This window comes from Rhinopithecus bieti, unplaced genomic scaffold (genome assembly GCF_001698545.2).
Source record: "Rhinopithecus bieti isolate Rb0 unplaced genomic scaffold, ASM169854v2 scaffold_7681, whole genome shotgun sequence".
In the NCBI taxonomy this organism is placed as follows: Eukaryota; Metazoa; Chordata; class Mammalia; order Primates; family Cercopithecidae; genus Rhinopithecus; species Rhinopithecus bieti.
This window is the reverse complement of record NW_016806571.1, coordinates 5,623,637-5,641,008: the sequence shown is the minus strand read 5'-3', so window position 1 is coordinate 5,641,008 and position 17,372 is coordinate 5,623,637. Positions and strand designations below refer to the sequence as shown.

Below are 17,372 nucleotides of genomic sequence, written 5' to 3'. Positions count from 1 at the left end.
CCAGGCGCCATGGGTCAGGCCTGTAATCCCAGCTCTTTGGGAGGCTGAAGCAGGTGGATCAGGAGTTCAAGACCAGCCTGGCCAATATGGTGAAACCCCATCTCTACTAAAAATACAAAAAATATTAGCTGGGCGTAGTGGTGCGTGCCTGTAATTTCAGCTACTCGAGAGGCCGAGGCAGGGGAATCGTTTGAACCCAGGAGGCAGAGGTTACAATGAGCCCAGATAACACCACTGCACTCGAGCCTGGGAGACAGAGTGAGACTCCACCTCAAAAAAAAAAAAAAAAAAAGAAACGTACTAATCTCCTTATTCCGTGACATATTTTCTTCACTCGTGTATTACTTGCATCAGGGTTAGGTTTAATGCCATTGTCAACAAGTTGATTTTGCCTTGGAGGTACATCAGGACACAATGATTAACATTTGTTGAATTAGTGCATGAATGAAGGAATATATCACTTCTAGTTACAGTTCTTGCTTATGGAAGAGGAATGCTACTGATACTGGGAATGCAATGGGCAAGATCTGGTAAAATATGAAGTTGTCATTGTCAGACAGTTGCCCAGTCATCCCTGCCAGTCTCCCCCTGCTTCCCTAATCAACACCTCCACATCCTCATTTCAGGACAGGAATAGATGCTATATTGGGGAGACACAGAAAAGAGATAGAGAGAGGCTGAGTGCTGTGGCTCATGCCTGTAACCGCAGCACTCTGGGAGGGTAAGGCAGGTAGATCACTTGAGGCCAGAAGTTCGAGACCAGCCTGGCCAACATGGTGAAACCCCCTCTCTACCCAAAATACAAAAATTAGCCTTGCCTGATGACGCATCCCTGCAATCCCAGCTACTCGCGAGGCTGAGGCAGGAGAATCACTTGAACCGAGGAGGTGGAGGTTGCAGTGAGCCGAGATTGTGCCACTGTACTCCAGCCTTGGTGACAGAGAGAGACTCCGTTTGAAAAAAAAAAAAAAAAAAGAGAGAGAGAGGGAGGGACAAAGGGAGAGTCTTACAAAAATCTGTTCAATTAGCAAATATCTGTTAACCTCTTGTCAAGTGACAGACAAGTTGCATAAAATGGAGAACATGACATACTTGGTCCCTGTCCTCATACAGGGAAAGTCTACAGTTGAGGGAAGAAAGACAAGAGTAGGGGAAGGATGCAGAAGAAAAAGAGGAGAAATTAGCAAAATACCAAAAGAGTGAAGAATTTCAGTGATCACTGAATTAATACAGTGCTTGTGTTAATAGAAGTTGTTTAGAAATGAGTTTAAATCCCAGCCATCTGCTCCCACATCAAACACACCTACTGTACCCATGATTTTGCCCTTCCCCCACATACGTATGCATCCCAGTAATCATCTGGTGATTTTTAAATGAATTCTCACAGTCAATAATAAAAATTACACTTGATTCAAACCAGTGAATTGTAACCCAGATCTAAGTATAAATATAGTGGAAATCGTAAGTTTCTTTAGTGACAGTCTTACTAATCAAGTTATTTGGCCTGTTTTTAGCCACATGGGATATTTTTTCTTTTTAAGGTTGCTATGAGTGTTGTTTGTAGCAGCATCAGTAAGCCAAGAATTCACATAGTTACTCAATCACACAGATTACTCATCATTGCCTGTTCATAACAGAATCCTAAAATGTTTAAGATTTCTAATGCAAATCAAAATCTCATCATCACTTGTCATTGCTAAATTAAATGACAGGATAATAACATTACATTAAAACCATTTTTCTCTTGATTGAGTACCTTTTCAGAAGTGAACCTTCTAAATGTATATTTTTTTCATCAGTACTATAAATGCATTTAGAATCCAAGATAAAAATAGACTTTAAAGGGGAGGAGTGGGATGTTTTCAAATTATTGATGAGGCTCTTTTGAATCTCAACCATATTTGACAGTGTACTGCAAGGGAATGGAGTAGTTCAGCTCAATTTATTGACACTTTTAGAGCTATATAAGGGAGGTTAACAGGTTGAGCTTGGTCTTTATTGAAACAATTGTGTGTTCTTAGCATCAGTTATAAGTCATCCCCTTGCAAACTGGCTGTTAGGGACCTATAGGAATTGGCATTGCTTTGTTCTAATATAAGATACTGGCTTCAGGTAGATCACAATCTATGTGAGAAATTAATATAGATTTCTAACCTGTAAAAGCAGCATAGGTTCTCAGTGGCCTTACTGTTGTGAACTTAGCTCTTTACCTTTCTTTCCTATCTAAAGCTAATTAACCTTTTATGGTCACACCTACCCTCTTTTTATCTCTCCCTCTGGCCCTTGGCCCACTTCTTTGTGGCCAACTAGCCAATATTCATGCCACCTGTGCCCATCTTCTTCACTTGCCCTAGAACTCCCCAGAATGCCTCTTTCATTTTAAAGTCAATCATTTCCTTCCATCCTTCAAATATTTTATTTCCTCATACCTTCCATCTTTAATAATATGAAATATAAAAATCATACCCTGGATCAAACCTTTTATTATTTTTGCCTCACTTAATACTATCATCATTAGGCAATAATAGCATTATGGTAAAAATTCTTACCTCTTGGAGAAACTGATGAAGGTATTGACTCAAACAAGATTGGCTATGAGATGATAATTATTAAATTATTAAATCTGGATGATAGGTGAATGAGGGTAAGGGAAGTCAATATGCTGCTTTCTCTACTTTTATAGGTTTGAAATCTTCCATAATAAAAATTTAAAAATAACTTAGCTCTTTAGGGTTCCTTTTTTAAAATAGATGCTCTTTTTGAGTGAGCGCATGAAATGATGCGGTATGCAGGATGGCCTAAGACTGAAACCTGATCCTGCTGTCTGAACACCCCACTCTTACTCTACCGCTTAGTAAACAAAAAAGATTCTTTAGTACCTGGAATTGTAACTTCCCTCTCTCCTTAGGTCCTGTACTTGATTATCAGAATCCTGATACACTTCCTGCTTCTTGTTAAAGTAACCAGATAAATCCATATAGAAATATACATTAATTTCATCTCATTTATTAAATCCCACTGTGAATAAAGTTCTGTGCTGGCATTAGGAAAGGGAATATGAAGGAAAGGTATTCATGAATAAACCTGATGCAGTAGTGGGTTCTAGGAGACAGAGAGGAATTCTGTCAAAGAGACTCATTCTTGATAATGATGCAAACTACTAAATGTCATCCTAAAGGAGGAGACAATCTTCCTTGCTTCTGCTCGTAATTCTAAGTGTTAAGACTGTTTAGAGCTCTACCATATAGCCTTCCCTCTCTTCTAAAGAACTTAAATTGATTACAGTTACCAATATGCCTTTTCTTCTCTTTTAAATTACAATAGTCTTACTTCTCGTTTGCCAAAAACTGGAGAAACCATCCATGGACATAAGTTTTTTATTGGCTTTGGAGGGAAAGGTGCCAACCAGTGTGTCCAAGCTGCTCGACTTGGAGCAACGACGTCCATGGTGTGCAAGGTAAGTATAAAGTATAGTGGAGAGGATTCTAGAGGTAAGAATCTGGTTTTAAGACTGGAGTTCATTGTTTTTATTTTTTTCAACCATTTTAAAGTGAACAATTCAGCGGCTTATAAAACGTAGAGTGGCATTTAATACATTCAACCACCACTTCTATCTTGTTGCAGATCATTACTATCATTCCAAAACAAAATCCCTTACCCTTTAAGCAGTTCCTCCTCATTCTGTCTTCCCTTTAAGGCCCTGGCAACCACCAGTCTTCATTCTGTCTCTATGGATTTATCTGTTCTGGACATTTCATATAAATGGAATATATATTATGTGACATTTTGTACCTGGCTTCTTTCACTTAGCATACTGTTTTTGAGGTACAACATTGTAGCATATATCAGTATTTCCTTCTTTTTTATGGTTGAATAATATTCCATTGTATGGATATACCACAATTTTTTTGTTCATCAATGAATGGATTGATGGATGCTTGGGCTGTTTCCACCTTTTGACTCTTATGAATAGCATTGCTACCAACATGCATATACGTCTACTTGAGTACCTGCTTTCAGTTCTTATGGAAGTTTATTGTTTTTAAAGATCTAAATAAGAGAGAGTAGTCTCCCTTGTCCTGTGTATTAATGTCTACCTCATTACATCCTCTGGGAAGTAGCAGTTCTCAAATAACTTAATGCTGCATTCCCTGAATGTAATGAGTTTATAACTGGGGTGTGAGAAGTGAGGGAAATTAGCCTACTCCAGTGGGTTTCTGTCATCCAGCTTCTAAACAACAGCATGAGTCATCCTGTTTTTAACAGGTTTCACTGCAGCAACACAGCTTTTGGAAACTTCGTGTAATAACTGGTGATTTACTCATCTCTAAGTCATTTTCTTCTAATGCTGTATCTTAGATCTGAAAAGAATCTTGGCCTTAATGAACTGCACATAACTGATCTTTTGGCGTTGTTTTGTTTTCATGTATGTAGAAATATGATATTGTAACATCCAGTATTCCTATTTTTATCCATGCTACTGAAATAATTTGAAAATAAATTAAATGGGCTGCCAAAAGTTTACATTTTCATTTTCATGAAATTTTAAGGTGCTAGCATTATAGCATTATACGTATAACAGGAAAGGTAGATGATTGTGTTTGTTTGATTTTTAGGGAAAGCCAGGCTGGGTCTGCACATTATTAAAGGGCAAGAAAAATACAAGGAACTTAAAAAAATGAGCTTCCTCCTATGAACTATATAGATTTTACCAAAAATTCTCAAAATGTCATTTTCATTGCAGTCAGCACTTTTCTCTCCACAGGAGTTTTAAATGATGTATAAACTATACAATTATCACTTCATCTGCTAGTGAACTGTAATTTTATTTCTAACCTATGATTAACATAATTTTCACATGGCTATTGGGTCAAAAACATCACGTGAAGCATAAGATTCAAAGTAAGAAACCCTCTTTCGCTAAGATTGAGCTCTTGATAGATTTAAAATATCATTGTAATTAATCAGCAACTAATTATGTCCCGGGAATTATGGGGCTGTGAGAGGGGGCTGATTAAAAACTTAGGCCTGACCCATCTCTTACCTGATTAGCTGTGGAAGGTTTGGAGAGTGATCAGATGGTGCTGACTTAATTAAGAGGACCTGGGAACTGGAAAGAGGATGATACAATTTCCTGTGTAGGAAAACCTGGACGTAGAGTTGGCGTTGGAAGCTGTGTACCCAAAATGGCTTCCTGAAAGAGGGGAGTTCCTAGAGCTGGAGATGTTAAAGGAGAGATTAGAGAACCCCTCCCTCTTGGAAGCTTTATAGAAGCTATTTATGTAGCCATTAAAGTCAAGATTGGATGTCCCCTGGGATCTCTTCCAATCCTAAGATTATGAAATTGATTTTATTTTAGGTCTGTTGAATTTGAGGCAAAGAAAGAAATGACAAAGAGAAATATTTGAATTATTGAACTGAACTTGGGAAATGAATCCTAAAACCATATGAGTGGATGGGAAAGGAATAGAAGCAGGGGTCTATATTTTGGGAAATATTCCAGTTAGGAGGTTGATTAAAGCAAAAGTACTATTTGTGTATGACGGTTTATGTTAGCATCTGTACAATTTTGAAAGTTCTGTATATCTACCATGCCCCTGATTTAGTCATCTAATGTTTAGCACCACAGTGGATTTTAGCCTGTGTCTGCATAGCAGAGGATCAAAAAACATGACTGCAGCTACAACCTATCCAGGGTAACTTTGGCTAGATAACCCGGGACCTTTAGACATGGAATTATTTAAAAGTTTAAGCAAATTGCACAATATTCTTAGACTTCTTAAAAAGAAAATAATATATTTTTATAATAGAAGTTATTATCTGTCCATTAATCATATTTTAACCATTGTGAAATACATTTTTATTAAGCAAATTAGTCAAACTTGCTTTATAGCAGTTTTTTTAAAGATGCCAAGTTCTGAGTAGAAACCAAAACCATGAAATTTATCAAGATAAAATGAACAGATGGAGGAAAAGAAAACAGGTAAAATTTTCTATGGCTTTCTCAGCAAGATTTATTTACCTCTTACTACCTATAACAAACTAAACTTCAGGCTCTTTCGAAGTAAGACTGATGGCCCAAACAAACTTCTTATATTGAGCTAGGGAGAAATATTTGTTAAGATATTGTGACAAAGAATATTAAACGAGTTACCTCAATATTTATACAGTGATACATGTATAATGAAACATTTCAAGTACTTAAAAGTTATTTAGTCAGTTTTTAACTGAGTCATGGACCAAAGCTACAGTCTAGTGATAAATGGAGATGGCATTTTCAGATTTAAAATCCCAGCAGATACTGTATAATATGAAAGTCGTCCAGGGCAAAGAGCCTATTAGGACATCTTTCTTAAGATTTCACCTGAGTTAAGTGTTTCCTGTTCCATTCCATCGAAGCCAAATGTTAAGAGGAGGAAGTTATTCCTAAACATCAAAAATTGGCAGTTCAGGCCGGGCGCGGTGGCTCAAGCCTGTAATCCCAGCACTTTGGGAGGCCGAGACGGGTGGATCACGAGGTCAGGAGATCGAGACCATCCTGGCTAACACGGTGAAACCCCGTCTCTACTAAAAAAATACAAAAAAAAAAACTAGCCAGGCGAGGTGGCAGGCGCCTGTAGTCCCAGCTACTCGGGAGGCTGAGGCAGGAGAATGGCATAAACCCGGGAGGCGGAGCTTGCAGTGAGCTGAGATCCGGCCACTGCACTCCAGCCCGGGCGACAGAGCGAGACTCCATCTCACAAAAAAAAAAAAAAAAAAAAAAACTGGCAGTTCAGGAGAGGACCATGGTCAAGTAAGGAACTCAAGATGCAGTGGCCCAATATGAGCACAGAAACCATGAGTAGGTATGAACCCAAATGACCCAGGTCAGGAATCAGCAAACTGGAAACACCTTCAAGAAATTACCCTGTCTTACTTCCTTCAAATATGAGACTATCAAATTAATACAGGTAGCTATCTGTTCTCCCTTCAGAACCATCAAGCATGAAGTTTTGTGACAGAGGTGATACTGATGCAGGTTGCCCTGGTGGGCTTAGCCAGGGAGGGTTCTTGGCTTTACCCAGGCAAGAATTTAAGAGTGAGCCAAGGTTAAAAAAAAGCAACTTTGACTGAACCAGTGCTACATGGCTAACCCATAGGCTGGGTGCCCAGAGGATAGCGTATGGACTGTTAGCAACTGTATTTACATGTACTTTAAATTATATGCTAATTAAGAGGTGGGTTATGCAGAAGGGGAATTTTCAAAACTATATAAGGTAACTTCTGGGCCATTGCCATGGCATTTGTAAACTATCCTGGGTCCAGTAGGAGCATCTTGTGCTAATGAGCAATGAGAGCAACCAGAGGTCATTTTCCTCCGTTTCAGCCAACTTCTTCATTGCACCATGTTTTGACCAGATCCTGCTTCCACCAGCAGGGTCCAACCGGAAAGTAAGACCTGCTGGCCTCCTAACTCAGTATATTAAGGCGGTGTTGTTCAAAGTCCAGTCCTCAGGCTGGTGCCAGGCTGCATGCAGATTGTCACTGGTCCAAACAGTACAGGAATTGAGAGTAAGCAGTTAGGATCATTTATAGCAATTTGACAGAATAACTTTATAGCTGTTGAATATAATAGTAATAATAAATTAGGCCTTGTAGTTTGTATGACTCTTTTTTGTTTTCATCTCCTTGTTATTGTATTTTATAAAATAGTCCACAATGGGTTGAAAGCAAGAAAAGGAAAACAAGGCCAATGTTTCTCCATGGATAGCTTGAAAAGCAGTGCATTAGAGCATCCATCACCTTAGCTAAAAAGTACCTTCTGTGCTAGATTACTGTGGGAGAATCATCTGATCATGCATTGAGATTTTCATTTTCAGAGATCAAAAATTAGTCACCAGGTCTTTCCAGGTAATATGTAATGAGGTGAAATCTGTCCTTTCCTGAACTCTGTTGAAAGACAGCTAGCTAAAAGTAGTTGGCTATGTTGATTGGAATGCTCAGCCATGTGTTCAAACAAATGATCCTATAACCAAGCAAATAATATACACCTTATATAAGAAGAAATGGTAGAAATGAGAGAAAATAACTGGATTATCTCAAACCTATCACCACTCTCATATAATCAGGCCTAATAATGGTGACTGTAGCATTAACTTTGTGTATTAAAGGTCTTCATTTTTTTCTGAGACAGGATCTCACTCTGTTGCCCAGGCTAGAGTGCAGTGGTGCAATCTGGGCTCACTGCAGCCTCAACCTCCCCAGGCTCAGGTGATCCTCCCGCCTCAGCCTCCCAAGTAGCTGTAAGTACAGGCACATGCCACCATACCCAGCTAATTTTTGTATTTTTTGTAGAGACAAGGTTTCACCATGTTGCCCAGGCTGGTCTCAAACTCCTGAGCTCAAGCAGTCAGCCTGCCTTGGCCTCCCAAAGTGCTGGGATTATAGGTGTGCACCACCATGCCCAAAGGCCATTTTTCAGCCTAGGTAACTACAGGTTACCTAGGCTGTAGTATTATGGTATAGTCACAACTCACTGCAGCCTCAAACTCCTGGGCTCAAGCGATCCTCCCACCTCAGCCTCCAGAGTAGCTGAGGCTACAGGCATGCAGCACCACACCCAGCTAATTTTTTAATTTTTTGTAGAGATGGGGTCTTGCTGTGTTGCTGAGGCTGATCTCGAACTCCTGTCCTTAAGCAGTCTTACCACCTCAGCCTCCCAAAATGCTAGGATTGCAGCATAAACCACCATGCCTAGCCTAAATGCCATTATTAAGGTAAACACCCCTTTATCTAGGATTTAAACAACCAGCAAGCTTAAATAACTGAGATTTTATAGATTCTTCTTATGTATTTTGTTATAAGGCCGCAAATGACAAGTTGTAAGTTAATTTGAAGGATTTATTCAAAAAAGTAACAGCTGGGTTTTGTATGACAACAAACGCAACTTAGTCTCCTCAACCAGCTGTTCATTATAACCCTCAGGCACTGAAAAGTCACAAAATGTCTTCAGTTGCAAAGAATAAATTATATTCATCTTAGTTTTAGTGTTAAACCTATTTTCTGTATTCTAATGCTTTGAAATTGGTAACCTGTTTTAATATATGTGATAGCTTCTTGAGCAGAATATTCAATTTCATGTGGCCTTGGATAGGATATTTTGATCTATGTTTTATTCACCCCAAATGTATGTTGAAGAGTAGAATTACTAGATGGTTTCTGCCATTTGAGGATTCCAAGCAACCTAAACAAGCATTCCTCAATCATTTTGCAAAATAGAAGTTATGGTGCTGACTGAAGCTGCCCTCCTTAGCTTCAGGTCATAGTTCTGGACTCTGGAAGCCCTGCCAAAGCTCTCCTTCAGTGCAGAAGGAGCCCTCCCAGTGATAAGAGTGAAAGAAGCATCTCAACACCTTTAGCTGAAGAAATGCTCTTGTTCGTCATATACCCAGCCCTTTTGCTTTCCATGACCCTTGCTGCATTGTCAAATACAGAAGCCACTAGCCACTTGTGGATATTTAGATTTAAATGTAATCAAAGTTAAAAATTGAATTCCTCAGTCACACAGTCTGTATTTTGAGTGTCTGTACTGGGCAGAACAAATAGAAAACATTTTCTGTATTGAACAGCACAGATATAGAACATTTCATCATTGCAGAAAGTTCTGTCGGATGGCACTACTCTACGATATTCAGGGCAGAGCTGAGCCTGGGATTTCCAAAGAGCATGTTGAGTTCTGAGAGTTCCCTTTTGGCTTATGTGCAAGCAAGCGCTTGTCCATAGTTGCTCTTGACCTGGCTTCCTTCATGTGGAACAAGCTCACACAGACAGGCTATTTCAGACTATGCGGGTTTCCAAGAATCTTTCTGCCCAAGAGTATTTCACTGCTATAGCCAAAAGAGTGTGAGAGTGCCTTCAAGGAGGCTGTTGAAAATAAAACCTTGTATGGAACCATTCTAGAATAGTTTGGGTGCTTGTAGTCATTTTCCTTCAAGAATGGAACATGACAGCCGGGTGTGGTGGCTAATGCCTGTAATCCCAACACTTTAGGAGGCTGAGACAGGAAGATCACCTGAGGTCAGGAGTTCGAGACCACCCTGGCTAACATGGTGAAACCTCATTTCTACTAAAAATACAAAAATTAGCCGGGTGTGATGGTGCACACCTGTAATCCCAGCTACTCAGGAGGCTGAGGCAGGAGAACCACTTGAACCCAAGAGGCAGAGGTTACAGTGAGCCACAATTGCACCATTGCACTCCAGCTTGGGCAACAAGAGCGAAACTCCATCTCAAAAAAAAAAAAAGAATGGAACATGACTACAAGATGGGTCCAAGGGAAATGAACAGAAGGGCAACTGATGTGATCAAATCCTAAAGAGTCTCCAGTAAGCTTTTAAGAAGGCTAGACTAACAAATATGAAATTGCCAACAATATAAGATGATATTGAACTATGGGCTTGATTAGGAATGTCATAGGAGGTCTGGAGATGAGAGGATTAACAAGGGCCAGAGTAGGGAAGGTAGACCTTAAGTTGATACTTGAAAAACAGGTGAGGTTTGATTTGGTGAAGGAGAGGGCAAAGGACTTCTAAGTTCTCAGAAATGATGGTAAGGATGCAGACAGGTTTCTTTCTATTGATATATCCAGAAAGGAACAATTTTCTGTGGAAGAATGGAACACACCAGGAGTGACTGAAGCCTGGATTGAGACATAGTCCACTGAAGTAGTGCTCACTGGCAGGACAGAAAAACAGAAGTTCAGTTCAGAAGTATAGTTCAGAGGTCGCAAGCCTAAAGGCCTACAGGAGCCAAGCAGGTAACAGAAATTGCAGTAGGCTAGATACGGACTGTGATGAAGTCAAGAGGCTATGCCCACCTTAAGGCACTCACCTCTCAGTTCCAGGTGGTTTGCCTTGCAGGAATGTGGACGCAGTGTTACTAGAACCTCTGAATTTTCAGAACCTCCTGGACATCTGTCTGTTTTTGTGAAGTCTTCTAATATTTAAGTATTGAGAACTGATTAAAATTAAAATTAAAAACAAAATTAAAATAAATTAAAATTAAAACAAAAATAGCAGGGCATTTATAGCAAAACCTGCACACAGATATTTATAGCAGCTTTTTTCATAATTTCCCAAACTTTGAAGACATCCTTCAGTAGATAAATGGATAAATAAACTCTGGTACATCCAGATGCTGGAATATTATTTAGCTTTAAAAAGAAATTAGCTATCAAGGCACAAAAAGACACAGAGGAACTTTAGTTGCATATTACTAAGTAAAAGAAGTCAGTCTGAAAAGGCTACATACTGTGTAATTACAACTGTATGATATTCTGGAAAAGGCAAAACTATGGAGACAATGAAAAGATTAGTGTTTGCCAGAGGCTAGTGGGGAGAGAGGGATGAACACACAGAGCACAGAGGATTTTTAGGGTAGTGAAACTATTGTGTATAGTACTATAATGGTGGATATATGACATTTTACATTTGTAAAAGCCTATAGAATATTCAACACCAAGAGCGAACCCTAATGTAAACTATGGAGTTTGAGTGATAATGATATGTCATCTAGGTTTATCAGTTGTAACAAACGTACACTTAGTTGCAGGATGTTAGTAGTGGGGGATACTAGTTGCAGGAAGAGACAAAGTATATGGGAACTCTGTACTTTCTACTCACTTATTCTGAGAACTTAAAACTAGTTTTTAAAATAAAGTCTATTTTGGCCGGGCGCAGTGGCTCACACCTGTAATCCCAGCACTTTGGGAGGCCGAGGCGGGCGGATCACAAGGTCAGATCGAGACCATCCTGGCTAACATGGTGAAACCCCATCCCTACTAAAAAAATACAAAAAATTAGCCGGGTGTGGTGGCAGGTGCCTGTAGTCTCAGCTACTCGGGAGGCTGAGGCAAGAGAATGGCGTGAACCCGGGAGGTGGAGCTGGCAGTGAGCTGAGATTGTGCCACTGCACTCCAGCCTGGGCGACAGAGAGAGACTCCGTCTCAAAAATAAAATAAAATAAAATAAAATAAATAAAAAATAAAGTCTGCTTTTTAGAAAACAGTAGTAGGACAAATGAAACATATCTAGGAGTCAGATTCAACTTTCAACCCACCAATTTACAGCCTCTGCTGTAGATTCAACCGTAGAGTTCAAGCCAAGGTCCAACCAAGATAGCAGTCAGAGAAATGGTTAGCATTGGAGAGGTATGGGAGAAGATAACAGGGGTGTCCTGACTAGCATAGTGATTGCAGAAACGGACAGTAGGGAGATGTCGATAAGATGCCAGCAGTTGGTATCAAAGGCCTTGCAATCACAGTTTTCTGGCTTTGAGCCACAGACCTAAAGTTCTGGCCCCTGCAAATGGCTGGCCAGGCAGAGAAGAGTACCTGTTCTGAAAGAGCTAGAGGGCTAACCAGATGAAGAGGATACACACTCGTGCTGACAGAAGCAGGGAGCGATCCAGTTACCAAAGTGGACCACAAAGCAAGAATGTGGTCACAGGGCCCAGGCACAAACACAGCAACTTAAATTATAGTTCAGTGGTTCAGGGTGACACTAGGCACTGGACTAACTAGCTTTTTCTTTTCCTTTTTTTTTTTTTTTTTTTGAGACAGAGTCTCACTCTGTCGCCCAGGCTGGAGTGCAATGGTACAATCTCAGCTTACTGCAACCTCTGCCTCCTGGCTTTAAGCACTTCTACCTCAGCCTCCCAAGTAGCTGGGACTACAGGCATGCACCACCACACCCAGCTGATTTTTGTATTTTTAGTAGAGACGGGGTTTTACCATGTTGACCAGGCTGGCCTCGAACTCCTGACCTCAGGTGATCTGTCTGCCTTGACCACCCAAAGTGTTGGGATTATAGGCGTGAGCCACTGCGCCCAGCCTGAAGCTAATCAGGACTTTGTTAGTAACAGACAATAGACACTCAATTCAAAATAGCTTAAGCAAACAAATAAAAATAAATAAATTTTTTACAAAGAATGTATTGCTTCATGTAACTGAAAAGCCCTGTGGTAGAGCTGGCTTCAGATGACTTAGGGGTCCATTAGGCTATTAGGAGTCTGTGTCTGTTTGTGTCTGTCACCTTCCTGCTTTCTGTTATGTTTCTCTGTTTTCTTTCTAGCTGTTTCCACATGGTGAGCCCCAGTGACTACAAGCTTACATTCTCTTATAGCCAGCAATCTTACTGGCAAGAAAACTTGTCTTCCCTGGTAGCTTCAATAAAAGTCCCAGGATTGAGTCTTTTTGGACTGGTTTAAGTCACATGCCCATTCAGGAACCCATCACTGTGACCAGGGTGGTGGAATACACCTTTTTTTTTTTTTTTTTTTTTTTTTTTTGAGACAGAGTCTCACTCTGTCGTCCAGGCTGTAGTGCAGTGGCGTGACCTCGGCTCACTGCATCCTCCACCTCCAGGTTCAAGCAGTTCTCCTGCTTCAGCCTCCCGAGTAGCTGGGACTACAAGGAACATGCTTTTTAATCAGGCCTGGGTCCCTTGGCCAACCTAATCTTGTTGTCTATAGAATGGGACAGAAATGGGTGTCCAAAGGAAAAACTGAAATACCTTTAACAGAATAGATGCTAGGATGCAAAAACAGAATTCCATTGTACCAAGTAACTCAAGTTAGCTAGGGCCTTTAAAATTTCCTTTTCTTTGCCTCCACATGTCAGTGTCAAGGGAGAAGATAAAAAGATTCTGGAACATCAGGTAAGTCATGACAAAGATGCCCATATTTACCATGAAGTACAAACAGCTGAGATTGCTCATAAATATTAAGGATTGATGATGGTAGACAACTCCATCTCAGTGGGAATTATCACATGAACAGCTCAAAATGAGAATGACTTAATGAGTGGCGTTCATTAAATACTTCACATTTTAAGTAGGATATAAGTGAAACATTATTATATAACAATTCTTTGGGCTGCAATCAAGTCTAGCATCTTATATTAAGAAGATTAATTAGCTAATGTTTGTAAAGTACTGTGCAGATATGCCCTTTTAAAATGCTAAGCATTCTAAAAACTACATTGTAGCATTTTACTAACTATAAAAGATCTAATATTCATTATTTCTTTGGTACAGGTTGGCAAAGATTCTTTTGGCAATGATTATATAGAAAACTTAAAACAGAATGATATTTCTACAGGTAAAATTCCCATCTTTTTAAAAGTTAGTGTTTATAGCCTTTTGTGTGATTTTGTTATGAAAAATTGAATCTAGAAGAGAATTATTAGACCTTCCCCTGGTGGCCAGAGAATTTTTATGCACAGCTTTGTCCATTCTTGCTTGAATGTCTTTTGGTTTATTCTTCCATGTACATTCCTCCAGATGGGAATAAAATGATAAGAGATTACAAACCTTCATCTCATGGATATGTGACAAATGACAAAGAGAAAAAGGTACTGCATTCACAAAAGGTGTTTTAAGAACGTTACAGCTGGCAACAATCATTAGAAGCCATAGAGACTGAAACCATTATTTCACAGAAGAGAAAACCAAAGGCCAGAGATGTTCTGTGATTTTTCCAAGAGCACACAGTTGGTTGGAGCCAGAGCCAGGACTAGAATAAAGATCTTCTGACTCCAGTTCAAGGCTCTTTGCTGCTACCAAAGGCTGCCTGGTCAGCATTTCTGTTTATATGCTAGACCTTGATTCTTGGTGAAATAACAAGCTTATGAGAATGAAAATAATCAAACAAGTTCATTTTATAGGTCTGACCTTTACTTTTTATCTCAACTCTGACATTCCTTTCAATGAAGAACATAAGTGTGTTGGTCTAGAAAAATGCATTTGTATACAATTATGAATAATTGGGGGGACTTGAAAGTCGGAGCAGTTTGGTGGGTTGATATTAATGCAGAGAAAAGGTGCAACTAAATATAAAGCTGTCTATTTTTCTTGTTGTATAAATGATGGGTATAAATTAGCACTAATCATTTTTTTTTTTATCATTCCAGATGGTTAAAGGTTAAAAGTTTTCCCAAGGATTAGTGTTGTATTGAAATTGTTAAAATAAATTATATATGCTACTCTGTGTACATGTGATTGTAATTTTCTTTTTTCTTTCAGAATTTACGTATCAGACTAAAGATGCTGCTACAGGAACTGCTTCTATAATTGTCAATAATGAAGGTAAGTGTTTTGCATATTGGAGTGTCATTTCATAAGACAGTGTATTTCCAGAGTTAGATCAGAAGCATCATCAATTTTTACCATAATCCTATGGACCTCTTACTATAGCCACCACTCAAGGCCTAAAGCATAGTTTTTCCAATCCAAATGTAAATGTGTTTCCCTTTATTTATACTTCTCACGTTGATTGTTTAGATCAATTTTCAGATGATTTTCAAAATTGTCTCTCCAATATATATGAAGTTGCGTCAAAATAATATGTATATGCTGTAATGTCCCCATTAACCTTCAGGTGAACTTATAATTGACATTTGTCTCTAAAAGCAGTCAAGCATTCATCTGTCATTTCAGTTACACTAGGTAAATAAATGTAAATAGGTGCAAAGAAAAGTTTGATGAGTCATATTTATAGAATATGTTCTGAGCAAATGGCAGCAACTAATTACATCCAACTTATCGTTAGTGTTCAATTTTGTCTGTTCTTTCAACAGCAATCAAATCGCAAAAGTATATATATACAACTAAGTCTGCCACAAGGCTTTACCATAGCTGATACATGTATCTTTTAAAATAGTAATTGGGCCTGGCACAGTGGCTCACACCTATAATGCCAATGCTTTGAGAAGCTAAAGTGGAAGGATCACTTGAGGCCAGGAGTTCAAGGCTGCAGTGAGCCACAGTCCCACCACTGCACTTCAGCCTGCATGACAGAGTAAGACCCTGACTCTAAATAGATAAATGAATGAGTGAATGAATAAATGAATGAATGAATGAATGAATTAAAACAGTGGCTGAGCGTGGTGGCTCACGCCTATAATCTCAGAACTTTGGGAGGCCAAGGCGGGTAGATCATTTGAGGTCAGGAGTTCAAGACCAGCCTGACCAACATGGTGAAACCCTGTTTCTACTAAAAATGCAAAAACAATTAGCCGGACCTGGTGGCACATGCCTGTAATCTCAGTACTCAGGAGACTGAGGCAGGAGAATCGCTTGAACTCACGAAGCGGAGGTTGCAGTGGGCCAAGATCTGGTGACTATACTCCAGCCTGGGCAACAGAGCAAGACTCTGTCTCAAAAAAAAAAAAATAGTAACAACCTTCAAGTCAGGTTTTCATAATTTCTGCCAACTGTTTTAATTATAAAAACACCTACATAAGATTTTTAAAAATCAGAATCAATATTCAGAAGGACGAAGCGTTTCGTGGGGCACCTAGGACAGAGCCTCATGTGTTGTGGACAGTGTGCATTTTATTAAATTAGGATTTGTCACAATGTGTCTTTTATTTATAATGCAGCTTTGCAGGATCATTTCTCACAGAAAATACAGTATTTTTAACTCAACTTTAGTGATTCCAAGTTGCAATAATAATGATACGTTTCACCTAAAGGTAGTAGATAAAAGTTTTCATTCTAACTGTAGAAAGCCTGTGTTCATTTAAGCTACCTTTTAAGTAATTATTCCTGCCAACAGCAGCTCATTCCTTGTCTTAAACCTATTTTGTTGTTGTTGTTGTTCTAGGAATATCCTCAAGTTCTCTTTCTTATTTATGAACAAAATCTGCATTTTCCATACAAAGATATAATGTAATAGTGTGTGTCAAGTGCCTATTTGGTAGACCTTGCCTGGTTTACAGTGTACAGTAATGCCCTCAAAAGTATAGGTGGTAATAGAAGAATTCAGACAAATACACAGAGATGGGACAATCAGCTCCCTTAAATGAAGGAGTGAGTTTGCAAGTTTAGTCTTGACAAGTTAAATTTGAGGCATGAACAAGCTAACCATATGGCATTGTCCATCAGACAGCTATAGTCTTGGGCTTGTTGCTCAGCAGCTAAGGCCAGGCCAAAAATTTGGATCTGGGAGACAGCAACATGGAAGTAGCAGTTGACTCCAACAGAGAAAATGAGGTCACTGAAGAAAATGAAGGAGAGATGCTGTCTTTCAGCAAGTGGGTACTTTGAATTTTTCCAGGACTGAGGTTAGGTTTATGCTGAACCATCCCCACTTTATTAAGTCTTCCTCGTGGCCAACAAACACATCTGTGGTAAGATGATAGGATAGAATTTGTTCTCAGTTGAGAGGTGATTTTAGGTCATGTCTATACAAGATCAGCACGAGCAGCCTGGAGCACAGAAAATGCCTACTACAACTCATTCCTCCAGATCAGTGTTGTCCAATAAAAATAAAATGCAAGCCACATGTGGAATTTTATTTTATTTTATTTTATTTCTTTTTTTTTTTTTTTTTTT

The 17,372-nt window shown here is 39.2% G+C and overlaps 1 protein-coding gene across 6 annotated transcripts in view; it reads left to right on the top strand.

The window, feature by feature from the left end:
- RBKS (ribokinase) overlaps positions 1-17,372 on the top strand; it is a 114,007-nt gene that overhangs the window by 27,071 nt on the left and 69,564 nt on the right. For all 6 annotated transcript variants that reach the window (XM_017877003.1, XM_017877001.1, XM_017877007.1 and 3 more), the window contains 3 exons: positions 3,325-3,457; positions 14,073-14,136; positions 15,060-15,122. In XM_017877003.1, the coding sequence (XP_017732492.1) occupies positions 3,325-3,457; positions 14,073-14,136; positions 15,060-15,122 (260 nt within the window). The remainder of the gene's footprint in view (positions 1-3,324; positions 3,458-14,072; positions 14,137-15,059; positions 15,123-17,372) is intronic.